General features: G+C 40.9%; 1 protein-coding gene across 1 annotated transcript in view; it reads right to left on the bottom strand.

The window, feature by feature from the left end:
* Positions 1 to 27,259, bottom strand: part of RANBP17 (RAN binding protein 17) — a 271,515-nt gene that overhangs the window by 90,146 nt on the left and 154,110 nt on the right. The window contains exons 17-19 of the mRNA XM_084825522.1: positions 14,173 to 14,236; positions 13,973 to 14,081; positions 5,070 to 5,173 (exon numbers count right to left, since the gene is read on the bottom strand). Of these exons, the coding sequence (XP_084681648.1) occupies positions 5,070 to 5,173; positions 13,973 to 14,081; positions 14,173 to 14,236 (277 nt within the window). The remainder of the gene's footprint in view (positions 1 to 5,069; positions 5,174 to 13,972; positions 14,082 to 14,172; positions 14,237 to 27,259) is intronic.

Here is a 27,259-nt window from a genome sequence, read left to right as displayed (position 1 = left end):
CATAGTCTGAAGAAAAATACAGAACAGTGCTTCGACATCCACACTGCACAGGTTATTTTCTCATTGCCAGTTGGGCCCCTCATAAAGAGTGGTAGAAACAAGGATCATTTCACCAGTTCCACTGAAATACATCCATTCCTGGGATGCAGAGTAACCACTGCTGAACATACCACAACACCCTGGCTTAAGGAATGTGGAAATTGTGCAGGGAGGATTTTGGTGGCCAAAACTCAGATTTGTAAGTGCCTGTTCATTTGCTGCTGTCTACCTTATAACTACAAATAACAGGCCAACTGGCAGTTTTTTAAATGAACTTTGCTGGGCTTTTGTCTGTCTCCTATTTTTCACTGATTTCTTAAAATAAAATGGTTATGGCTTTCTAAAAGTAACTGGGGGGAGGGGATACCCAGACTGAATATGTACCCTGACAGCCTGAGCCACGTTGTTAAACTTGTTCAACTGGAGCCAGACAAACACCCCAAAACAGGATTTTATAATGGAGAAGTCTGACAGACCTTTAACTGTATAGTTGTACTTCTGGGTACAGCTATAATATTACCCTCATAATTCAACTATATAATAACAGCCACGAAAAAGGTGAGGGGTCATAGTGCTTTGTCTTTAGAATTAAGATGGCTGTCTTCATCCTTACAGCATACTCTTAATTCTACAGACACGTCTTAATAACCTCTAAATAGTTCCAACAAAAGAGCCATGTCAGAGGAATGAGCAGGCCCCAAGGTGTTTCAACTGGAGTGTTTTCATCTGCCTTTATTGCGCTATCCCTCTCCAGAATTAAGGCAATAACCTGTGATAAATTATTCAGGAACTGCTACAGGGATCAAAGCAAAATCATTCTGTTAAAGTGCTGTTTGCAACATTTGGCACTTAGTGTGAAAACTTTTAATGTGTGCAAGCTGAAAATCAAGGATTTTAAATAATTCAAGAGCTTTGAGTTTCTGTGAACCAGCTATACATAGCATGATGCTACTTAACCACTCCTCTTCCTTGGATACAATGTTTTATTTGTTCCTATCAAACTAATCATGTCATAAATAATATCAAAGTACTACCAGGGTTAAGTATAGAAAGCCAATATATTATCGAACAGAATTTCCAGGCCCAATCTAGGGGTTTCTTTAAGAGAGCCATGGTGAGAAAATTGGCAATCATCGTGTAACTATGAATTTTCCCCTCCCCAGCTAATGTCATGGCACGAAAATGTCCTCATGTATTTGCTTAGCACTTCCTGGAAAATAAACCTGAACATATGCTTTATGAACAGGATTGTTAACTCCAGATGTATTTCAACAAGGGTAAACTGCCCTGCTGCAATTATTTTTGAACTATGTATTTCACATGTATAAAAAGCCAATTAGAAAATCCTAGCAGAAGCCACAAATTAAATGAGTTTGGCAGTCACAGGCCATTTTCTAAGTGATATTTTAAGTGTCACCTCCCTGCAGATAGGAATACTAAACATTTTATTGAAGAACAGAACATATTATTTTTGTTTTCAGTATTTGCAGAATAAGGGTCCCTGAAAGCACTTTGCCATGTATTATTTATTCATCAGGAAAAAACAAACAGAAATCCCTTCAACCTAATAAATTATGTTTAAAAGATTTTAGCAGAAAAGTTTCCTTTATCATAAAGCAACAAATTTAGTTCTTCAGCAGTGGCTTAGAGCATGAAGTTTCCCTTTATACAAATTAGACAGATGGTGCTTACAGTAGAATTTACTAAAGGTCTGTCACAACAAATGCAGCCAAGCTGCATATTTAATCACTGCAGAACCTTGTCTACCTGCAGCTGCCAACTGCTAATCCAATTTCCCTGATAAATGTGGCAAGAGACACGATCAGCAATAAAGAGCATCTAACTCCATTTTCCTGCAGGGCGTCTTTTGATGAACATTTAGGACGGAAGCAAAGAGTGCACCGTGTGGCCCTGGCTTGTGGCAGCTGCATGCATTCTGAAGGCGCAGTTCTCAGGTTACTCACTTAATTCTGCCACTATCATTATGTTGCTATTGATCTCAGTAGCTCTTGTCTACACAGCATTACTCTAGATGGAGCTGAATCAGGCAGTGATCATGCATCAAAGTTGCTCAAAAGCCTGGAGATTTCCCCTTAATTACTTGTGATTTTATTTGCAAATACCGTTAAAGTGTAATCAAAGCAATCACTTTCCAGGGTCATTAAGAACTTGCTAGTTTAGGGATATAACACTGGAACTCCATTAAAAAATTTCCCCAGTAAGAATGTTTCTCTATCAAACAAGACGGTAAAAGAGCAAAATGGCTTCAGTACTGATAAAGTCCTCAAATGACAGAAAGCAGCAATCTTTCACCAAGATCGTTTAAAATCCACTTCAAATCTTATTTTTAACTTCAAATTGCACCTTAGAACAGTGATTTGTACAGTGTACTTAGAAGCAGTTTTAGTATCTAACACACTCTTCTAAATGATCTGCGAATGCAAAAGTAGCATTTAAAATACATGGTAATTGTTATAATTAGCCAAAGCTGGATATTACTGATATTATTAAATTGCTGAAGCACCTCAAATCTACCAGACACTGATACATCAAAACAATACTTTTCATATTTTTCTCAAAAAGTTGCTAACTCAAGCAGCAATTTTCACATAGAGTAACTAACATTAAATATAATAATTCACAAATAATTAGTATAAGTATTCTGATGATTACTTATGGCCAGATTCCTGTAAGACTGTTCAAGTATACACATGGGCTCATACACAAGCAAAGGGACTTTTGGCTCTTTTTTCCTAGCAACATTTCCATGAGTTATCTCACAAAGGGCCAGCCCTACCATTAGGAAGACTGAGGTTCCTGCCTCAGGTAGCAGATACTGAGGGGTGTGTGGGAAAGAGAGAGAGGCAGCACAGTGGCAGCAGCCCCCCTGGTGACTTCTCCAGCTCCCCCTGGCTGTTCCCCTTCGTTGGAGGAGAAACCTGTGTGTGTCATATGGCCTGCCTTTTCCCCACTCCCCTAAGCTAGCCTGCTCCTCAGGCACAGCGGAGGACGCTGTCCTGTCGCCAGGGCTGAAGTAAGATTTAACTGCCAGTCTAGTCGGCTTCTAGATATGGAATGGGGGAGGACTGCCATCTTGTCCTTCATCTCAGGCAGAAACATTTCTTGGGCTGGCCCTATCTCACAATCCCCTTTTGAAACACCCTCTGCCTGACTTTCACAAACAGCTTGTCAAGTGGGGTAGGGGGCTGTTGTTTGGAAAGGAAGCATCAGATGCCTGCTGCATACATTGCAGCCTGTGTCTTCTGGAAATACCGAGGAGAGGAAAAACAGCAAGGGCACTACTGAGTTTCCAATCACATTTTAAAATGCTAAAGAAAAATTATTGATAGAGCTTCTAGGAATATTACACAATGTATCTGAAATAGCCACTCCAGAGTGCATGGTTAACTGTTCATAATAGTAGAAGGCAATCTATTTAATGTAATGCTATGCTAATGTGTTTTGTTCCTGATGATGCAGCTTCCACTTAGTAAGTCTTTTCCCCCTAAAATATACTGTTGTTTTGACACAAACAGCTTGCTACACTTAAGGATTTTACTAATAAAACATAATGTTGTGCTAGATAATATGACTGTTGCCACAGCTGAACTGACTTGTCAAATCAATCCTAATATGGCTCCCACAGGCACATAAAAACCTTATTTAGCTATCAGTTATCCTAATCACTTTGTTCGGTTTAAGAACGCAATACTTCAAGACCAGTTCCTATTTATACATATATGCCCAGCCATTTAATAAACTCCTGATTTATATATTAAATTCTTGTTTGGAAGAGATGTTCTAAGCATACAGTGTTTTTACCTAGTATATATCTGTACCTCTGCAAATCCACACACACTCCATAAATAAATACACAAAATAAATAAACAGAAAAACTGTGGTTTTTCCACCACAGAAAAAAACAAGTATTTAATATACATAAGGCCAAAATTTCACAACTATAAGATGCTAAACTTTCATTTTAGATCTCATTCAAAAGCAGTCATCAGAGGGTGGAACCAAACGCAATGCTGAACACAATGCTGAAAGTCTCTAGTTCCCCCTTCCCATTAAATAATGGAAATGTTTGATATGGCATCATGTTTCCACCACTGCTCCACATTATTGGCTGCCAGTAGGGAAAAGAGAAATAAACATGTGTAACAATAACATCACACATTTCCCTTACTAAACGTTATGGGGAGACATGAGGGAACTGGATACGAAGTTGCTGGTTTTTGGTGGCAACCCCATGAACAGTGCCATATCTAGTTCTACCTTTATTTGCAAAGTTCTTGGGGGGAGGAATCAATGGTGCAATCATGCTGTCCCCTCACTACATGGCAAGCCAAGGTCTTTCGCTCCTCCCCATGGGTATTCAGCACCGGCTAGGAATAAACATAACGCATAGAGGCCCCTAAATCATGCAACACCATGTAGGGAGGAGCACAGACCAGGAAGCAAGGCATCCAGGAAGTAGGGATGCAACAAGGAAGTACGTCAAGAGAGGGAGAATGTAGAGAGCCTACCCTACGCTCTCCTTCTTCTTACTCTTTGGCCTATACTCTCAGTCAGTGCCTTGCCTTCATAGATGTCATTCATGCCATGCCTTTCCATCTGGGGAATGCAGAATAACATTCCAAAAGGCTTAACAAATAGAGGTCATATAGGAGGCAGTATCCAATCAAACACTAGCACTAATGTAAATTATGTGCACTAGTGGAAGGGACCTCTAGAGCAACACCAACAGCATTAGCTGGTGTGACAGGTATTCTGAGGAATAGCCATCTGCCTAGCTTCCTTCAGTAGGGACAGGCAGAGGGTCCGGGCAGGTACATATGAGAAGAGACACGCCTTCAGATGTTATTGAGAATTCAATGGGAGAATTAAGGTCATATTTAATTTGGTTCCATTTAAGTCACTGGGACTTAAGCATGGCTATTTTTTGGCTAGATTGTGCTCAGCACCTTTAAAAAACATTATTAGTTTATGATCAGTAAGATTTCCTTCTACTATTCAAAGTAACTTACCTTTGCTTCCTCTTGCTTAAAGCTACTGTTAAATATCTGGGCTAAAGTTTCAAATGAAACTGTCAGGGGAAGCATGAAGTTTTCAAACTCATCCTCGTCTTCTCCTATGGAAAAAAGGAGAGGGGAGGAGAAAAAGAAACATAGCGTTGAGAATCTGGCATAGCAGCCATTAAATTAAATAACATAAACTAAGCATACTACTGACCTATGCAAGCCTCAACCAACCATCTAAACTGAGCCTTTAAATTTGAAATTATTTGAGAAATCAAAGATTTTAGTGTTGCTGAAATTGGGTACCAGTGTGTCCACTCCACCCCACCCAAACTGTGCTCAGTGGGCACAAAACACTGACTGCTGGGGCGGGGAGGAAAACTGGGGAGTCAGAGTAGGAATGGAGTGGAGTGGCTAGAACCCTAAACAGAAGCACTACATGCTGCAACAATGGTACTGCAGGGCCCCACTTGTTAGGACTATTTACAATTGGGCATTAGCACAGGAAATGCTTGGCTTTCAGACTACATACTTACCCTGTATTCAGAAATACAATAATGACATTACTGCATTTATTAAAATGTTGTACATTATAGTCAAGTCTCCCATTTTGGGTAATTGTTAAGTTCAAAAATATTTTCTCTTGCAGCAATGCACTTTTTTTTAGACAACCAACAAACAGGACGCTTCAGGAAAAGATCAACACACAAACCTTCCTGACTTAACTGCAGATTTACTTAAACAAACTAACACATCTGTTGACGCATTCATGCCTTAAAGTAGCAGTATACTGAAGTTCTAGGAGGCTACTCCAGAGCAGGACCATTGGGAAGATTGACACTCATGGGACCTTACTCAACTGCTGAGCTAGGTTAGACTATCTGTATAGTTCTTTTCTGCAAGGAAATGCAATGCATGTGCATATGCAATTCTCTTTGGGAAACCAGCCACAGGATCCTAATTGGTCTTTAAGAAAAGGAGACAGAGGGCATGCCACACAGCTATCATACCACTGCGTTCCTGCTTCATCAGCTGGAAAGGAAACGTCAGTAGGGTAGTCTTGCTTTGTGTCCTAGATTGAAAGAGCTAGGACAACCAGGCATTCTACAAAGTACAGGAAAGTGAATGACCAGGAGGAATGGAGTGGTGGAAGGATTTAGGAATATTGAGAACAAAACTGAGCAGTAAGAGGTGCTTGGAACTAGAGCTGCAGTACCACAAGGATGATAGTAGAATGACAGCATATGAAGTGGATTGTTTGGGCAGCTGTTTACAGCAAAGAGGGATGGGAAAATGGTTGTGTTTAAGTAAAAAGTAATGCAAACAAATATACTTCTCTGAACAGGGAAAATGTAGCAAATGTAATCAGTGACATTAGGCAAATTCTCTCTCCCTCTGTTTTGTGTGAAGAAACACCAACCAAAACTAGAATATTTTTTGCATCACTTCAGCAAGATGGTTCCTCTGTCTACAGCTCTATTGCATTCTGAGCAGGGGCAGTGTTTGAATGCCACTCTGCTGTGCTTGGTACTTGTCGTTCCAGTCAGGTCTCCACTGCTTTTCTTCAGTGATGGTTAATCCACTGAACTGCCATTCTAGAGACTGAAGGGACAGAAACACAAACTCATCTCAGCTTCATCCCGAGTCAGACACTTGGTCCATCCAGCCCAGCGCTGTTTACTATTCTGACCAGCAACAGCTCTCCAAAGCTTCAGCAGGAGTCTTTCTCAGCCTCGCTACCCAGGATCTTTTCATCTCCAGTTAAATCTCTAGTATCTTCTGTGTGATAAGCATGTGCTCTACCACTGAGTTACAGCCCCTCTCATACTGTGTTGCATTCCACTCTCGAATGCTCCTTTTTCATTGTCTGGTAAGAAACAGGAACATAACTCACGTGCCATTTTCCCACTTGAGACAGTTGTTCCATGCCAAATAATGACAACTGATTGTCATTCCAGATGACATCCTTACTTTCCCAGCCCACAGTACTAATGTCCATGTCATTCCATTTATGCCCCTTGGGTCTCTCTTTGCTGTTTTTCTGTTTCCATATATTGGCTTTAGCACACATTTTCCCTTTTACCATTCCCCTAAGCATTCTCCTTGGCCTACTGCACTTGATCCATCTCATTGTTCTTCCACAATGTAGCACTGAAACAAATGCCTTTTAAAGCTCATTCATACTTCTTGTAGCCCTGCTCCTATTGTTTCAGTGATCATTCCAGGTACTGCTATCACTTGCAGTGGGCATTACATTTTCTGCCACAGAATACTGAGTTGAAATAAAGAAGCATTTAGCTCTCTCCAAAATATACTAAAAAGTACATGTACCAAAGGGGGACAAACATTTTCCCTATTCGCTTGTGGCATGCATAACTGAGTCCTGGCCCCCACTCTCTTGGCTTTTCAGAAAGTAGTTGAGGGAGCAATCCTATGAGGATAGGTGGCCGCTTCCGAACTCAGAGGTGACCACCTATCCAATGCAGGGTGGGCGAAGCGTGGAGGGGATCTTCACCTCCGTGTTCCAGCCGCCCTTCATTTGTGGCTAGATGGCCTATTTCAGCTGTCTAGCCACAGCACTTCGGAGTAGGAGGCCAGGGGCGGCCAGAAGACTCATAGAAAGCATCGTACTGGCCCTTTCGAGGTCCCCTCCCCTCCCTGCCCCCGGGAGCATCCCCTTTCCTCCCGCTCTGTGCTGCTCTTACGAGAGTGGAGCGTGGGACGATCCGCACCACCTATGAGGCAGGAGGAGCAGGGATGTGGTTTTCTGGGAACCAACTAATCGTATGGCCATCTAGCCACTGTTTAGCCGCCATAGGATTGCACCCTAAGACACATCTCTTTAATTTGACCTTTTAATTGCGAATAGTGGCTTTAATACGGTTGTATTGCCTTTTACGTACTATGTATTATTGTTTATTTGTACTGTTGTACACACACACACACACACACCCTTGGTGACATTTGTGGAAAGGTAGTATATAAATATTATCAATCAATCAAAAATACTCAGGGCAGCAGCAAACATGAGATGGCATCTGGGGAAACAAGTTCACACTTATCTGAAAGAATACAAGTCCCTTTTGAGATACTTTATACACTCAGATCTGAATGCAGATACCTTGTACTAGGATCAAGGGGTCTTTGTGCTGTTGAAGCCCCAACCTTCATGTGGCTCTTTAGGGAAATGTCATGCTAAGGCCATCTCATAGGGTGTGGTTCAAGACTTAATGTCCCTCATAACAAACATACAGCTTTTCCAGAGTGCTGTTACCAACACATGTGACAGGTGATACGTTGGATTTATTGTATTACACTTGCCTGGAAATAGGCAGTCTGAGCATGGGGATGCTGTTACTCTTATGATCAGTCCATTACCTCACAAAGGTGTGGATTTTCATCACACACAGTCTCTGCCAAGGGACAGTAAAACGGGGAGGCACACACTTAAAGGATGGTCCATATTTGGAGATTTTGAACAAACTGTTCTGGAAGATTTATCTAGTGATGTCCATGGTTGCCTTGTGAATGTCCTGATTGGCCACTAGAATAAGGAGTTGACTTTGGCTACTGACACAATAGCTATTATGTGTTCTTCCTTTCTGACTCCTAGACAGACCTTCTGTTGGTATATGGGTAACTGAATGGTGTTGAGACATTAGGGACACCTCAAGAATGAAAGTGGTGGAAAATGTGTGCCCAATCTGGCCAAACATGTCACTGAAGCCATATGAGATGGGGTAGTGGCAGCAAGGAAGAGCTTCTTCTCAGCTCATGCTGCATTGTACAGTGTTATGGGATTTGTTGGGTCCACCTTCACACACAAAAATGGAGTAATCAACAGCATACTGTAGTGCATTTATGAGGTAGTACTTTCAACTCAATCCAGATTTTCCTTCTTTTAAAACATAGTCTGAGCCCCAGATATCAATTGTCATGAATACTTGAATCACTTTCAGCTTATTTCTTCTGAGAAGTTCCTCTGATGTCATCATGATGTTGAAGGCAGTACAGCCAACACCACACAATTTAGACCCTTGGCCATCATGGGTTATTAAGATCTGCCAGGAGATCTTGGGTTCTGCTTTGGAGGGGATTATGAATGCCATACTAAGTGAGGGCCTAACTCCAATTCTTTTCAAGATAGTTATAAGGGCCCTCTTGGAAAAAGGAGTATATTTGCTAGTTGGATAAGCACTCCAATCATGAACCTGTTTCAAATCTCTTGTTTTGGGGAAAACCTGGGACCAAACTAGATGTGGCAAACTAGGTGTGACAAGGGCAGCTAAGATTATTCACATCTGCCCTGTTCATGTATAAAGCTTGGGGTGGAGTCTAATTTTAGACTAAAAGTCTAACATCAGAAGACGTACATGGGTGAGGGGAACTGAACCTTCCCTTCTCCCTTGCCTTTCCTCCCCCACTGGCTCCATCACTTTGGGCACTTTTCTCTCACTACAGCTCTCTTCTGGTATCTGAGCCTGGCTGGGGAAAAAAGAAGTTTAGGTGGGGGAATGTAGGGAGGGAGGGAAGGTGGGGGGGAGTTCCACTCCCTCAACTGCATGTCCCTTCTGATATTATGTATTTATTCATTTTATATATTGATATCTCTCCCTTCAGTACATGTATTTCCAGAGTGGCTTATTCCCACAAAAAAGTTACAAAACAAACAATAAAGCCAGAAATTAAAACAAACAAAAAAACTGATAACAAGCAGCAGAAAAACAGCTGTTCTTTAAAGTGATTTGCAGCATAAAACATAACAGAAGTTTAAAAGCCTGGGAAAATTAAAATGTTTTTGCTTGGTGCCAAAAAGCCATCAGAGAGACATGTGAACCTCACTCCAGTGTTCCATGTGAAAACCACAGTCCTTAAAATTAGACCTCCGCCCCAAATCTGTATATGAACATGGCAGATATGTGGACACTTTTAGTTTGGCTCTTAGGGCAAACGTTCACTTTTCTTTTTGTTCTCAGGTATATATACAACAATATAAAATATTCATGCACTCCATCAAATATGTTATTTAGAATTGTGCTATTGATTATTTTCTTCATTTGGATTGATTCCCATTTCTAATTGCACTTATTTTCACAATATTCTGATTCTGTTATTGTTACCATCAAACATATGCAAATCTGCTGAAAAACACTACATTTATGCTTCTTTTTACATAAAAGAATCCTTGGATTTCCATCCTCCCATTGCAATTGCATTTTAAACAATGTTGTTATTGTGTTTTAAATTGTTTTTAAATGCATTACAACAATAAGAATGGAACATTGGTACTTAAAAAGAAGGTTCCTTCTGGGCTGGTGTGCAAAAGGCATCCCACAGTGGGTTAGCTCCCCCTATCGCCCAGGAAAAGCAGGGACCCACATGACTGAGTTTCAAATACTCTATCGGTCTGAAGCTCCTCCTAGCCAGTTCCATCTGTGGCTAAAGCTCAGAAATTGAGGAAGAAAACATATTTTTGTATCATAGGTAAGAAGAGCCACAGAGGAACAGATAGTTATCAGTAAATACACAGACTTAAATCTGAGAAAAGAAAATGTGAAGATCCTTAGGAGAAGAACTGGCCAGCCAAGTGCAGGGATGAGTGGCCTGATTACCTATGCAAATAGCTTCAGTGCTGTTGCAGGGTGTGGTTGGGATGCCTTTTGCACACCAACCCAGAAGGAACTTTCTCGGTAATTACCAATGTTCCAAGGTTGGTGTGACGAAGGCATCCCACAACAGGACATGCTAAAGCTAAAACCCTTATTCGGGTGGGAAAAATATAAGGCTGAGTCTATTGTACTGCTACTACCTGCTGGAGGACTCTCCTGCCAAAGGAGGCATCCACTGAGGCGCATGTGTCTATTTTGCAATGCCTTATGAAGGAATTAGGATTTGTCCAGGTGGCCGCCTTGCAGATTTCTGCCAGGGGAGCATTAAGGCGGCTGCTGTGGCTGCTGCCCTAGTGGAGTGAGCTGTGACCCCTAATGGCTTGGGGAGGCATGAAGCCTCATAGGCTGAAACAATGCATGCTTTTAACCACCTAGTTAACGTAGATCTGGTAACTTTCTTGCCCATAGCAAAATGGTGAAAGGAAACAAACAGTGAGCCAGATTTTCGAAAGGACTCTGTCCTTCTTAGGTAAACTTTAATCGCTCTGCGGACATCCTGCTTGTGCCAGGCCTTCTCCTGTGGATGAGAAGGGTTAGGGCAGAAAGAGGGCAGAACAAGCTCCTGTGACCTATGCAACATCGTGTTGACCTTAGGGATAAAGGTCGGGTCTGTTCGAAGGGCAAAGGAATCCCTATGGAAGGTAATGAGGCCTTTTCTGATTGAGATGGTGAATAACTCTGAGATTCTGTGAGCAGACGTGGTGGCAACCAGGGAAAGAACTTTTTGTGACAGAATTCGTGTTGGGATAGATCCAATTGGCTCAAATGGAGGTTTAGTCAATGCAGAGAGTACAACTTGTAGGCTCCAGGAAGGAAACCTATGGACTGTAGGAGGCCTCTTGAGTACTGCTCCATGAAGGAATCTTTTGATATGAGGGTGTGAGCTTAGTGGCTGCTTACCCGGCTTGGAAAGTACCAATGACAGGGCTGATGTTTGTCTGCACAGGGTGCCCAGTTTCAAACCCATCTGGAGGCCTTCCTGGAGAAAGGCTAGGAGTTTCTTGATGCCTACCGCCCATGGATTAAGTTTCTCCCCTTCACTCCATCTGCAGAAGGCCTTCCAGGCTGTTCCAAAGATTCTGGTGGTGGAGTCCCCGCGGGATGCCATCAGGGTGTGTATGACATCTTCAGAATAGCCCAGGGTTTAGTAGATAGACCTTTCAGCAGTGAGGCGGCTAGCTTGAGCCAATTTGGGTCTGGGTGGAGCACTGGACCCTGAGACAAGAGTTCTGACTTCTGGGGCAGGAACCATGGACCCTGCACTGCTAGGGTTAGGATCTTGGAGAACCAGGGTCATTGTGGCCAGGAGGGGGCTACTAGGACTACAGTTGCTTGTTCCTTTCTGATTTTCTGCAGAACTCTGGCTAACAGAGGGATTGGATGGAATACGTAGAGCCTTTCTTTCGGACAGTTGATGTACAGTGCATCTATTCCTTCAGCTCCGTAAGACCAGAATCTGGAGAGAAATCATGGTAGCTTGTGGGTGTGTCTAGATACAAACAAATCCAGTGTGAGTCGGCTGAAGCAGCATATGATTTCCTGGAACACTGCTGGATGTAGGCTCCATTCCCCCAGTTCTATTTGTTGCCGACTTAGATAGTCTGCTGATTTCAGAGTGCCTTTGATGTGCTGGGCTGATTTGGAGGCTTAAATTCCACTTGGTCCATAACAGGATGCACTGGGCCTCCAGGTGGCAGAAGCAGGATTTGGTACTCATTACAAAATTAATTTTGACACATTATATGGGCTCGTGCCGTTGTGTTCTCTGTTCTGACTAGGACGTGAGAATGTAGCAGCCAGTGTGAGGATTTCAGACCCAGGTGGATTATCCTGAGCTCCAGCCAGTTGATGCTGTGGTGTTTTTCCTCTGTGTTCCATTTCCCTTGGGTCAGGAACGAGTTGCATTGGGCTCCCCATCCTTCAAGGCTGGTATCTGTCATCAGTGTGATTCTGTCTCGCTCTTGGATGGGGCTGCCCATCTGTAGATTTTGGAGATGTTGCCACCATCTGAGGGAGTTTCTGACATGCTGAAGCAGATGTACAGGGAGGTGATCCCTCTTTGCTATTTGAGCTTGGAAGAGCAGTAGGAACCGTTGAAGGGACTTTGTTCTTGTTCTTTGTTCTTGTTCTCTCTTGTTCTAGCAAGAGAGCTACTAGGATAGCTATTACTTTGCAGAGAAACTTCTAAGTTCTGAAATTTAATTAAGCATCATTAACTTGAAATACTGAAGTATCATGAATCTTTGGCACAATCTAAAACCAGTAACATTAAAACAAAGTACACTCCAAATCCATTTTTTCTCTTGTTATAGGACACTTGAAACAAAAGTGGGTTCTTCTGTGGAAAAGGGATTGATTCTGTGTCCAAAGCTTATGTTCTTATAATCTAACACTGGTGGGAGCAGAAGACAATTCTAGATCTGCTGGTAGATCTCTGGATGATTTGTGGTGGATTGGCAAAGATTCCGGACTCCCAATTGCTTAACAGTAGCAGCAACAAATGACTCCTCTTCCACCCTAAGTTATACTGCTGAACTGAAGAAAGCTCAGGGCAAACACAAGTGGATTTTTATGTGGAAAGATTATGAGCTCCATTCAGTTCTGATACTCAAATAAATTCCTGGGCTCAGAATTCTTTAATTATAAGTATGTGTATTTGGCACCAGGCTCCAGTTAGTGGATCTCAGGGTTCTAGCAAAAAACAAAGTAGTTCCCACAACCCTGAAGTCTGCCCACTTCAATCCAACAGGCCCATCCTAAACATTTCTCACAAATCAATCTTAAAACTTACTACCTGGTAAGTAAATTTAGCCTTGAAACCAAAACCCATAGGTAAATAAACTGGGATGGATCCAAAGAACAGTGAGTGGAATGAAAATAGCCACTAATGTGTTCTGCAACTACTTCATAAGGGTTTATGTAAGTAGGTTCTACACAAAATTTTAATGATCCCACGGACTCTTATACAATAGAGCAATAGTGTTGCATTTACTTCCACCTTTCCCACACATCACTCTAACATGAGATGGAAAACAGCCCTTCTGTGAGAAGATATCTTCTACATCTGGAATCCAGCCCATTAGATTTCAATTGGTCATAAACATTTTCAGAATAATCTGGCATAGCATTATTTTGATTTAAGAACAAATCTCAATATCGCCAGGAATGACTTATTAGACAGTGTTGTTGAAGAAACATTCTCATTTCAGGAAAAGTGAAGGAATATCATAAGCAACTTCTTACCTAGATCTACCATGAGGAGGCGTGTGAGAGCAGTATAGAATGTTGTTCTGCACCTAAGGTCACTCAAACCATAATTATCATTGACACCCAAGAAAGGAAAATGTTTACTCTGGTGGAAAAGAAAAAAGAGTAGACAAATTAATTCATAATTGTTAAAGTTAATGACTTTAAAAATATTGAAACAAATTGAAGAGGCCTACCGTATGATTCTGCAGCATGAATTTCACAGCATCTATTTTCACAAGCTTTTTTAAGAGAATATAAGTACTTGAGGTTAAGGAAAACAACAGTATCTAATTACTGGGTTGATACCACAAAACATAACATGGTCAGGGATTTTAAACAACAATATCTAACCAAGTATTAGAATACGCAGGTTTTTTTAAGTGTTAAAATACTGCACAAAATGTTTCATGGAAACTTACAAATGAATATCTAATAATTCTAATGAAAAGAAAAAAAGTATAAATATTAACAGTATTGGTGGAAATAGTGTAACACTGTAAAAGCCCATGATCAAGAACTGAAAAGCAGGTTTGCTACAAACCAAGAGTAACTACCAGCTAATTACATCCAACAGATTCTAGAGTCATCACGATCTTTTTTAAATGGAGGATATATGTATGTTATAGCAATTGTTAAAAGATTTTTAGGAGACCAGTAGGAAATGTATGACATTTCTGAATATATTTCAAGGTCAATGCTGACATCTATGACAGTAGTAATCCAATACTGAGGAGACAGGGAGGGGGAAGCAAATTCAAATAATCCTTGACCCCTGCCCCACAACAGGTGATTAAAACTGTCAGAAGTGCCAGTACTATTTCTCTGTTCAGAGAGTGCATGAGGGGTATCTTCACAGGCAGAAAAGTTGGCACACAAGTAACTGGTGTGCATGGGCCTTTGATCAAGGTATTTAATTCAAATTATCTTCAACAGATCTCCCCTATCAGAGTTCACCCCATCATCACTTCCTTATTTAAAATGGCTAAAATAGGAAGGAAAGGAGTTACAGATAAGTCCTGATATTATTCCACATCATCTTACTTATTACACTAACTAAGGTGTATAAGGAATGGAGCAACGACTCCTGCATCAAACTATTTATTTGTAGCACTGAGTATTTAAAACAATAGAAAAGTCAAAGGTTAGAAATATCAGCACTTTCTCCCCACATTCTACATACCATTAGAAGGAGGTTTAAAATATGGAATGCTACTCAAATAAGTAAATACATTACAATGCTTATGCAAATCGATATTAGCAGATAAACATATTTGAGAGGACTGAATAGAAGAACAGTTCAAATTACATAGCCAAATCAGTCATGACTAAGGAACATAATTTCCAGGTTAAAAAGTGCTCTAAACTGGGGTCTTGGTTAAAATAATTACCTTTCCTTTTATCTCAACATTTTAAAAGTCAGTACACTAAACTTTACATGATCAGCTTTCAGCGTTTCCTTATCCAGGACCCATGTTTTATTCCAACCTCTAACTTAGGACCCACTTTTAACTTATTTTTATATTTTGGCCACAGTACAGCACAGAGGGAGGCATTTTTTTTTTTTTTTTTGGAAAACATTGATAGCACTAGGCTTTACATCAGTACTCAACTGTGGCCATAATTTTTCTCTTTACTACATCTGTCTGTAGTATCTGTCTAGAATCTAGATTCTTCATTATCTCTCTTTTTCCAAAAATGATTTGAAACACTCCTTTCAACCCATTTTAGATCTGGATGCAATCCAATTGTAGATCATGACTCACCAGTTCAAGACCAAACCTTTAAATGATCCACTTCCCTTTTAGAAGGCTATGTTTTAAGTTTTAAAGAATTACATACAAAAATTTTGAAGTAACCTTTCTGGATATTTATCAACAACTTAAGTGAATGTTATTATCTCTTTTTATAGTGTGTTTCTCTTAAATCTAAAGGAAACCTTTAACAATTGTAAAGATACATACATTGGAAGTGCAACAACTAGAATAACTGCAAGATACTTCACTGTCAGTTGCTTCACAAAGTAACTATGCAACTGTATATATTTTGTACAGGAAAGATTATGATAAAGTTAATTATTAGAAACAACTGAGGTTGCATGAGGAAGCACCATGCACTGACATAAAGGAAACACTAACACATTCCATTATGTAAATGAATTCAAAGCTATTCCATGACTGATCAGCTGGAAGGGACATAATGATTTATAATTCAAATAACTGAGCCTTAAAATCAAATTGGGCTAATATATTTCTAAATATGCAAGCCCGGAATAATTGTTAAAATAAATGCAAAACAAGACAGCAACACAAATCATGTGTTGCCTCTTGTTGCTTAAAATATTCCCCCTTTTATTTTATTTTTTTGCTCTTTTATCTAATCCCTTATAAAAACATTTTTTTAAAAAAACTATTACATAATCTCTGTAGAAATATATAACCCTTATGCATAATAAAAGTACCAGTTTCAAGGAATATGTCGTGCTTGATTCTGGAAGGAAATTATATGCATATGAATGAAGCAATGGGCAGGCATTTAAATTAAACTAATTATTTTTAGCCTTTCAAATTAATCACAATTTAATGTACCTTATGTGCTGAAAATGCCCTCCCTAGATGTGGTCTCTGAAAAACACAATGCTTCCCACAAAGTTATATATAAGGAAAATCTAACCCTCAACCTACCACAGTAGCACAATCCTGATCAGAAGGAAGAGTGCCTGTGTTAAGTGAGCTTGAGCATCATAGCCATTGAGTTGTTCTGATAAACTAATGCAATGTTAAAAGGTCAAAGTTTGCAATACCAGGAAGTATTTATAAACACTTCATATGTAAGAAATAAAAAGTACCTCGGTATTATTCTTTAAAAGCTGAGCCAATAGATTTTAAACCAGGGAACTGGGGGGGGGGGGGCTACGTATCGTTAAAAGCCAAAATGACCAGCAAAATTGGGTTGTACATCATTTTCCAGCAAAAAGGAAAAACAGCTTCGACAGGTGTAATTTATCATTTTTCTGATTTAATACCAAAGAAATATATTAAAATAATAAAAAGAATCCTGAAATCCTCAAAATTTGTTGTGATAAATAGCCCTCCCTGCCTTTATTACATTATGCCTACTAACAGAAATATTGCATGGTGGATTTTGCCAGACAAGGACGATTATTTTCCAATAAAAAGTTGCATATTAAATTCCAGCACAAAAGTGGGTGTCTTAATACTTCTGAATTCTTTTTTCATTTGCCAAAGAACACAGTTTTAAACTTAACTAATACTAACACATAAGAATAAAGTGAAACAGCATTTAGGTTAGCTGCTTCATGCTGCACCCATCTAAACTGAAAACAGATACAAATCTCAGAAGTTTGAATCAAATTATATTTAATACTGTGGGTAACCACATTTTATTTATTCAAAATATTGTTCATTCCAATGTTGCCAATATAAAAAATATCATCAGTGAAGTTAAAGCTGATTTTGTATATAATCCAGAAGCCCTTTTCACATCATCAACGCTTCTACAATACAGTAATATTCCTTATTGACCAAGAAGGTTCTTTACAGTTCATTTTGGAAAAACAGGCAAGGAAAGTGAGGAGTGTTAACACTGAATACCTTTGGGCCTGGGTTCAGGATGGAAGGGACATCAAATTCCATGAGATGGTTTCTCATAGTTATGAGTTTTTCATGGTTTCCACAGTTATAGATATAGGCATTGGCGGCAGGGGAGGAAATGCATACCAACTCACACCACTGGCGATCTAACCCAGCGTTCTCTACTGCAGAGATCCTTTCCAGCCCTGTTTTCTGAGATCCTGTTGACTGGAGATGCCAGGGCTGAATCTGAGACTTCGCTCTACCACTGAGCTATGGCCCCTCCTCAAAGAGACTATTGTTGAATTCTGCTATATGCCACTGAATCAGACAAACAAATCCGGGGTTTATTGAAAAGGCAAAAGGTTCCAAAAGCTCTCAGTTGATAAAAACAGGAGACCTAAGAGACAAACGGAAATCTAACACTGTTGTAATAGGGTATGTGTTAGCATCAACCACTGCTTCTGTTGAAAATGTCAGAAACATGGCCCACTTGGCTGCAAAGGCTGATGCTTTGTGAACCACCTGTAGAACTTCCTTGACTCCCTTGGAGAAGATCCTCACTGGCAAATGAGCCATGCCATCATCCCAAGACCGGGAAGATCCGACACAGGACTCTGCCTACGTCCTGAGGCAGTGTATCGGATCCAATGAAACCCTTGCGTGGACGCCCCCGGTCTGCTGTGGGTGGTGCACTCACAGACCCTGTCACTGGTAGCTGCAATACAGCGCTTCCAGGGACAAGCACCAAAACATGTGGAAACGCGTTTCTGGAAGGGGCCCATTCAGCATTTGCCCCTGGAAGCGCTACATCACGTCTGCCAGCAACAGGGTTTGTGCACAAGCTGCCCCCGGCAGACCTGGGGGCGCCCGCACAAGGGTCCCATTGGATCCAACCCATAATGTCCACCTTGTGTATCATGCAGTAATAGGTGTGAATCAAAATTAGCATCAGCATCATGAACCATGGGCATCTGATAAATAGGATGTAATGCCGTCAATCCCTGATTATCTTTGCCCCCCAATATGGCCAATGGTCAGGGATTATGGGAGTTGTAGTCCAAAACATCTGGAGGGCACCAGACTGCCTACCCTTGATGCATAGGAACACTTCTGACCACTGACTGGTTAAGCAACCTGTCCACTAGAGAATTCTCTCCTATCCCCATTCAGCTGCAATACAAACTGCACAATTTGTGGGCATGCATGGCAAAGACATCTATTAGTGGAGTGCCCAAGTGCTTCTGCCAATAAACAAGTGACATCTGCTGCACAGATGACTTCTATTGTGTGGTCGACTGCTTCTGACTGGTAGGAAATTGGTGATGACTGGTATTTTCCTCCTCCTTTTTAGGAGCAGAAGCTGAAGATGCACACCACTTAGAAATTTTGGCCAGAAGTCAAATGACCGGCTTCAACCCCAGAGTTTGTGGAACAGCTTGAATACTGGGGAGATCGATCAATACCAAGGCTGGTACCAAGGTGGATGGTTCGAATACAGGAGAAGAGGAAATACTGACATGGTCTCCAAAGAGCAACCAATTCCTCTAGAGGTCAGTGTTGTGGCAGAGCCAGAGAAGGCTGCTGATGGTATAGCCATCAAGAGAACAATAGATGATCTGCTGCTTCTAGTGCCTTCACCCAAAGACAGCCCCTCAGGCAAGACACTTTCTGTGCACCTGGAAAGTAAAAGCAGGGCAGTGTTTACAGGAGTCTACAAGATGACCCTACCCAAGGCAGAGCAGACACAAACTACTGCAGTTCATCAGTGGAAGTTTGCTCCCACAAGAGGAATATTTTCAAAAGAAAGCCAACTTCTGAGCTATAGGCTCAAGATGCCACAAAAGGGACACCAGAGGCTCTTAACCCAAAAACAAATAAACAAAGTAGATGGGAGAGTCAGAATAAAAGAATTAAAGTAAAATAGTTTCCCTTTTTTCTAGCTACATGGAGCAAAGTTCCCTGATGTTCTACAGCTGTTGTGGTCATAAGAGAACTGAGCAAGAAGGTGGGAACCACGTCCACTTAAGTGCAGGCATGGAGGGTGAGAGCTCAAAACTCTAGCCTAGTTTAGAAATTTCCCTAAATGAAGCTCTGTGTAGGCATGGAACCCATATGTGGGACTGCAGAGAGACCATGAAGAAGATCACTGTTCCCTAGTTTGCAACTGGCTTGCCCTGGAAACTCACCAATGCCTCAGTATCTTTCAGAAGCACAGGATCTTTCCATTTGGGCTGAATTTCACTAACTAGGAAAAGGTATTATAGTTTAGTAACTATTTTATACTTGGCTCCTATTGTAAAGTATGTTTTCTTGCCCCAAATCCCAAGAAAGGAATAAGTTAAAACAAGGGGTGGGGGCAGGGGGACAGTCCACAGGGTATAAGAGAGAGTCATTTCAGAACAGAAGCATTGATGAAATGCTTATCACTTGGTTATCTTCCTATTTTAACAAAGATATTTAACATACAATTTCTTGTTGACCTTCAGTTTATTGAACACTATTACACCATCAGAAAATATAAAAAACCAATCGTTTTTACCCTTTTAACATTTTAGCAATGCTACACAAAAACCTCTTCTCTTCTGTCTTTGTCATATGAAAGTGACTTTCTTTCTTTCTTTTACACATCCTGTATCTGATTCCAAGAACAAAGCATGCAAACATACCTTTACATCACACTATGTTAGCTGGTTCATTAAACTAGAACCACACTTAAGTAAGATCAGTTGAACGCTCAGTGCAGCCCGCCCCTGAAGTGCTCAGCAGGAGATGGCACTGAACTGGCGGGAGGCAGTGCAACGACTGCGTGCTCTCCCAGAAGCCCAGACTACCCCCTGCTACTAGCCCCAAGGCTAGGAATAGGCTGAGTGTTTGGCCAAATTTACACTGTGAAGCAAGCACCAGGGACTCCAGTAGTCTCATCTGCGGCTGGCAAACACCATAGTTGTTACTCTACCATAGCTGCCCATCAGGAGGAGGTTTAAGGACAGAGAGGCAGCCAAGGGTGACAGAGAAGTATTACCATGTGTGTTTCCCATTTGTGGTTGGGAGGGGTATCTGTGCCTGTGAGTCTACTTGAGGGGGAGGGATGCCTTTAGGGGAATGGCAGGAGCAAGAGCATGTCTCCCTTTCCTCTTGTCAAACTCCTTAGTTCCATGGCACATAAATATTTATGAACTGAAATACAAGCTTGGGATAATCTAATAGGGTACTTATCATGGTAAATAGACAGAACAAGGCCTCAGATGAAAGCACAGCATATAAAGATTTGGGGGTGGGGGGGTGGGACAGAGATGAACACAGGCCACAGTTTTTGAAACCTACTGAGCTATTGGGTGTAAGACCTCTGACTTCACTTTACTGAAATAAATGACATCTCACTACTGACTACAATTGTTCAAGGTCATCCAAACTGTTCAGAAGCAACAACTGTCGGCACACAAGGGCTCGTGAAACAGCTGTTAGTGGGAAGGGGTGCAGCACAGAGAGGACTAAGCCAGAGATGGGGAAAGTGTGGCCTTTCAGATGTTGTGATGTGGCCCCTCACCCCTGGCTATGGTGGTCAGGGCTGATGGGAGTTGCAGTCCAACAACATCTACAGGGCCACATGTTCCCCATTCTTGGACTAAGCAACAGTATAACGGTATTGATCAACTGTTCACCTGTGTGTCAGAAGGTTGCGTGTTATGAAACTGCTAGGAGAATGACATGTATGTGAGAAGTATGAGAGGGAGAGAGAAGAGAGAGAATAGGGGGAGTACATAAGAGTTTAGGGAAAATAGAAGAAAGGAAAATTTAGACTTACCATAAACTTCCATTCTGAGAGGTGGCGTAGTCTTTTACTTTCAGAGGAAGACCCACAAGGGGAAGAACTTCCTCTCCAATCCCAGACCAAGACTGAAATCTGAAAGCAGTTTATTTTCCCCTAGACTAATTAGAACAAATAAATAATAAAACCTTCTCCATCTAATGGAGAATAATTCAATTTTAACAAAGAACTATGAATAAACATAACCTATTCTACAAACCGCCTTGAACTAAGGGCAGAGGAAAACAAAGGAAGCTAAAGACATCCCAAGGGACTCAAACTAGCTATTTCTGAATGTACAACCTCCAGTACCAGAGGCAGTCAGCCTATGTACACTAGTTGCTAGGGAACATGGGTGGGAGGGCGCTGTTGCACTCATGTCCTGCTTGTGGGTTCCTGGTTGACAGCTGGTTGGCCACTGTGTGAACAGAATGCTGGACTAGATGGACCCTTGCTCTGATTCAGCATGGCTCTTCTTATGTTCTTAATGTCATTCCCTCCCAGCCCTTCCTGGTTACCATAGAAGATCCCTTTCAAGAAAATAAAAGACTGTCCCACCCAGGAATCTTCAAAGAAGGCATTACACATAGAAGAAATACACAGCAAATTTACAGAGGACTTCAATTTCATTTTACTATTCAAACAATTTCACATGCAGAAATGTTAAAATATTTTTGAAAAGTTGTAGATATTGAGCTAGATCCATACTTAGGCATACTTAGGCTTGTTGCTGTTCGGTCGTTAAGTCGTGTCCGACTCTTAGCACGCCAGGCCTTCCTGTCCGCTGCTTTCTCCCCGAGTGTGCTCAAGTTCATCTTCATTTCATCAGTGATGCTATCTAGCCATCTCATCCTCTGCCAACCCCTTCTCCTTTTGCCTTCAAACTTTCCCAGCATCAGGGTCTTTTCCAGTGACTTTTCTCTTCGCATTAGGTGGCCAAAATATTGGAGCTTCAGCTTCAGGATCTGTCCTTCCAATGAGCACTCAGGGTTGATTTCCTTTAGGATTGACTGATTGGACCTCCTTGCAGTCCAGGGGACTCGTAAGAGTCTTCTCCAGCACCACAGTTCAAAAGCATCAATTCTTCGGTTCTCACCCTTCCTTATAGTCCAGCTCTCACAGCCATATGTTACTACTGAGAAAACCACAGCTTTGATTAGACGGACCTTGCTTCTTACTGTGCTGTCTAGGTTTGCCATAGCTTTCCTCCCAAGGAGCAAGCGTCTTTTAATTTCATGGCTACAGTCACCGTCTGCGGTGATCTTGGAGCCCAAGAAAATGAAATCTGTCACTGCTTCCATTTCTTCCCCTTCTATATGCCAGGAAGTGGTGGGGCCAGATGCCATGATCTTCGTTTTTTTAATGTTGAGTTTCAAACCATCTTGTAGGATTTTAAATAGCTCAGCTGGAATACTGTCATCTCCGCCAGCTTTGTTGTTAGTAATGCTTCCTAAGGCCCACTTGACTTTACTCTCGAGGATGTCCGGCTCAAGTTCAGTGACCGCACTATCATGGCTATCAGGGACATTCAGATCTTTCCTGTATAGTTCTTCTGTGTATTCTTGCCACCTCTTCTTAATCTCATCTGCTTCTGTTAGGTCCGTGTCTTCTTTGTCCTTTATCATGCCCATCTTTGCACAAAATGTTCTCTTGAGATCTCCGATTTTCTTGAAAAGATCTCTAGTCTTTCCCATTCTATTGTTTTCCTCGATTTCCTTGCATTGTTCATTTAAGAAGGCCTTCTTGTCTCTCCTTGCTATTCTCTGGAACTCTGCATTCAGATGGATATATCTTCCCCTTTTTCCTTTGCTTTTCGCTTCCCTTCTTTCCTCAACTACTTGTAAAGCCTCATCAGACAGCCACTTTGCTTTCTTGCATTTCTTTTTCTTTGGGATGGATTGAGTTGCTGCCTCCTGAACAATGTTACGGACCTCCGTCCATAGTTCCTCAGGCACTCTGTCTATCAGGTCTAATCCCTGAAATCTATTCCTCACCTCCACTGTATATTCATAAGGGATATGATTGAGGTCATACCTGAATGGTTTAGTGGTTTTCCCTACGGTCTTCAATTTCAGCCGAAATTTTGCAAGAAGCACCTCATGATCTGAGCCACAGAGAGCTCCAGGTCTTGTTTTTACTGACTGTATAGAGCTTCTCCATCTTTGGCTGCAAAGGACATAATCCATCTGATTTCAATATTGACCATCTGGTGATGTCCATGTGTAGAGACGCCTCTTGTGCTTTTGGAAAAGAGTGTTTGCTATGATCAGCGTGTTCTCTTGACAAAACTCTACTAGCCTTTGTCCTGCTTCATTTTCTACACCAAGGCCACGCTTGCCTGTTATCCCAGTGATTTCTTGACTTCCTACTTTAGTATTCCAATCTCCTATGATGAGAAGGACATCTTTTTTTGGTGTTAGTTCTAGAAGGTGTTGTAGGTCTTCATAGAACCGATCAACCTCACCTTCTTCAGCCTCAGTGTTTGGGGCATAGACTTGAATTCCTGTGATGTTGAATGGTTTGCCTTGGATTCGTACTGAGATCATTCTGTCGTTTTTGAGATTGTGCCCCAGTACTGCTTTTCCCACCCTTTTGTTGACTATGAGTGCTACTCCATTTCTTCTAAGGGATTCTTGCCCACAGTAGTAGATATGATGGTCACCTGAATTAAATTTGCCCATGCTTGTCCATTTTAGTTTGCTGATTCCCAAGATGTCGATGTTCAATCTTGTCATCTCATGTTTGACCACCTCCAGCTTACCTTGATTCATTGATCTGACATTCCAGGTTCCTAAACAATATTGTTCTTTACAGCATCGGATTTTCTTTTCACCACCAGACACATCCACAGCTGAGTGTCCTTTCAGCTTTGGCCCAGCCGCTTCATTCTTTCTGGCACTACTTGGAAATACTCTCTGCTCTTCCCCAGTAGTATATTGGACACCTTTCGACCTGAGGGGCTCATCTTCCAGCGTCATCTCTTTTAGCCTTGTGATACATTCCATGGGGTTTTCTTGGCAATAATACTGGAGTGGGTTGCCATTTCCTTTTCCAGTGGACCACATTTTGTCAGAACTCTCCGCCATGACCTGTCCGTCTTGGGTGGCCCTGCATGGCATAGCTTATGGCTTCACTGAGTTACGCAAGCCCCTTTGCCACAACAAGGCAGTGATCCATGAAGGGGATACTTAAGCTAGATTCACTGAAATCACATAAGATTTTCACCTTCCATTTGGAGATGGTGTCGTGATCAGTTCTTTGCTGTGTCTCTCTCAAGTTTAAGCTTTAAAATTACCTCTTCAAGGCTGTCGTGTTATCTGGGTATTTCTAATTAAACTTGCTTAAGCTTTTGTTTTCCGTTTCCACACTTATATTTGCTTGTTGTGCTTTCGGAAATGAGAGGAGCATGGCAACATCGAGGGGGAAGAAAGGCTTGGGAATGCCGCCTACCCCCACAACTTCTCCCCCAGCAAAGATTTCTTAAGACGTGGGAGAGGGTGAGGAGTTGCTTGCTTTGATAAAAACTATGTCCTCGCAGTTATCAGTGCAGTCAAAGAAGCTTGCAACAATTCAAGATTCCATCAATACCCTTCAAGGGTCTGTGGACTTGATGAATATTTGTCTTCAAAAGATGGAGTTGAAAGTTAACGCACTTGAAGACCGAGTTACTGCTGACGAAACTGCTATGGATGCCTCTCATCATTTGATAAGATTATAGTTGATAAGAAGTCTGGGCAGCATGCCAGATCAAATGCATTGTATATTACTGCTTCCCCCCTTCTTCCCCCCCCTTTTTCTTTTCTTGTTTTCCTCTTATATACGTATAACATATACATAATTCCTGTTTTTAAGTGTGTTAATTTACATATTTTGAGTAAATACAGGTTATATTAACTACTATATTAAATTTAGCTTAATAAGGTTATGTGGGTACATACATGTCTGTGTATGCATGTGTATGTATATGTACACACATATGCATTTGTATGTGTGTGTATATGAATGTACACATATGAACACATCTCCATATATAATATTAGTTAAAATATCCAGTTGGCTTTTTAATTCTTTGTTAAATTATTATTATTATTACTATTTCTTGTTGGTTAAATTTGTAATGTTTGTAACTTTGCTCTATGTATGTATTTAATATGCAGGAGGGGCTAAGCTGAACATTGCAGTTACACGTTGGTCCAAACGGAAGGCAAAAGTTTTCATTTTTTGTTTTTGTTTTCGTTAAGGGTTTGGGGGGGTTGTTAGGGGTGTTTTTGGCACTTTTTATGGTAGGTAGACACAAATGAGATTATTTGAGTTTTATTTTTATTTTGGTTTTTTATTTTCAATTTTTGTTCATATTTTGGAATAATTTTAATTTTTTCTCAGTTTCTATATAACAAGAATTATTTTGATGAAGTCTGAAATGGTTAGTCCTAAATGTAAATTAAGGATGTATTTGTTATACCAATTATGGTATATAAATTTAGTCATTGTTTGTAAATCTAGAAAGATGTGTTTGGGTGGAGGGGTAAACAATTTGCTTTTGTTTTTTCAATGTTTAACGTGACTTCATGGAATGTCAAGGGGCTGCGAAATGTAAACAAACAGAAAAGAGTTCTTACCAAGTTAAAAGAGCTTAATGTTGACATGGTCTTCTTACAAGAAACTCATTTGATGGCTGCAGATCGGCAGATGTTGCAAAAGGATTGGGATGTGGAGGCCGATGTGACAGACACTTCAACACGGTGTAGAGTGGTGGTGATTTTAATTCATAAGCGACTTTCCATCTTAGTTCAACAGGTGATTTTTTATATTGAGGGGTCTTTTTTGATCTTGGTAGGAAGGTATATGGGCAAATTAATTGTTATGATCAATGTATATGGGCCACATATTGATTCTACGGCTATGTTTCATGATTGTTTTGCTAAACTGGTTGATATTGCCTATGATTATTTGATTGTGGGTGGGGACTTTAACGCGGTCCTAGATCCTTTGTTAGATAGGAGTACCCCTTCTCCCAAGACTCAATGTGTGGTGAGACTGGCACTTCAGGCTCATATGATGGAATATAGTTTAATTGATGCTTGGAGAATTTTACATCCTGCTTACAGAGAGTATACTTTTATTTCACCAATTTACCATAATTGCTTTATATTTGACTATTTTTTGATTTCTACAACTTTAGTATGTCAGATCAAAGATTGCAAGATTGATACATTGGTAGTCTCAGATCATACCCCAGTATGTTTGGAACTGCAATTTTCTGATACTCCTAGGGCCCCCAGTCTTTGGCGTTTTAATGTTTCACTTCTTAAGGATGAGAAGTTTAAAACCCAGATGTTAGCTGAACTAACAGAGTATTTCAATAGTAATGAGGGTACAGCAGGTTCGTGCGCCATTGAATGGGGGGCTAGTAAAGCTTTTATAAGGGGGTGAATTATCTCTTATGCTTCCTATAAAAAAAAGGCTTTAAAAAACTCAACAGACGCACCTAAATAAGAAGCTGAAATCTCTCGTAACTCAGTTTGCCACTTCCCCTACAGCACAACTTTATCAAGAGCTACAGAATACTGTTACTCGAATAATATCCTTTCACAACAAGCGGAATTTGCTCTGACATGCCTACGACAGAAATATTCGGAAAATGGTGAACGTCTTAGTAAAATCCTTGCACATCGTCATAAACAGCACCAACATCAAAATGTTACTTCAGCTATTAAAGATGAGTGGTAAAGTATATACTTCTCCTACAGACATAAACTCACAATTTTTAAAGTTTTATGCTGATCTGTATAGTACTGGTAATAAGATATCAGTGCAAGATACGGACGCTTTTTTTTCTCTGTTTCATCTTCCACGTTTAGATTCTTCACAATAACAGCT

This window comes from Heloderma suspectum, chromosome 1 (genome assembly GCF_057233095.1).
Source record: "Heloderma suspectum isolate Gila_16-S chromosome 1, 16-S_ref, whole genome shotgun sequence".
NCBI classification, from domain to species: domain Eukaryota; kingdom Metazoa; phylum Chordata; class Lepidosauria; order Squamata; family Helodermatidae; genus Heloderma; species Heloderma suspectum.
This window is presented reverse-complemented; position numbering and strand designations above follow the sequence as displayed.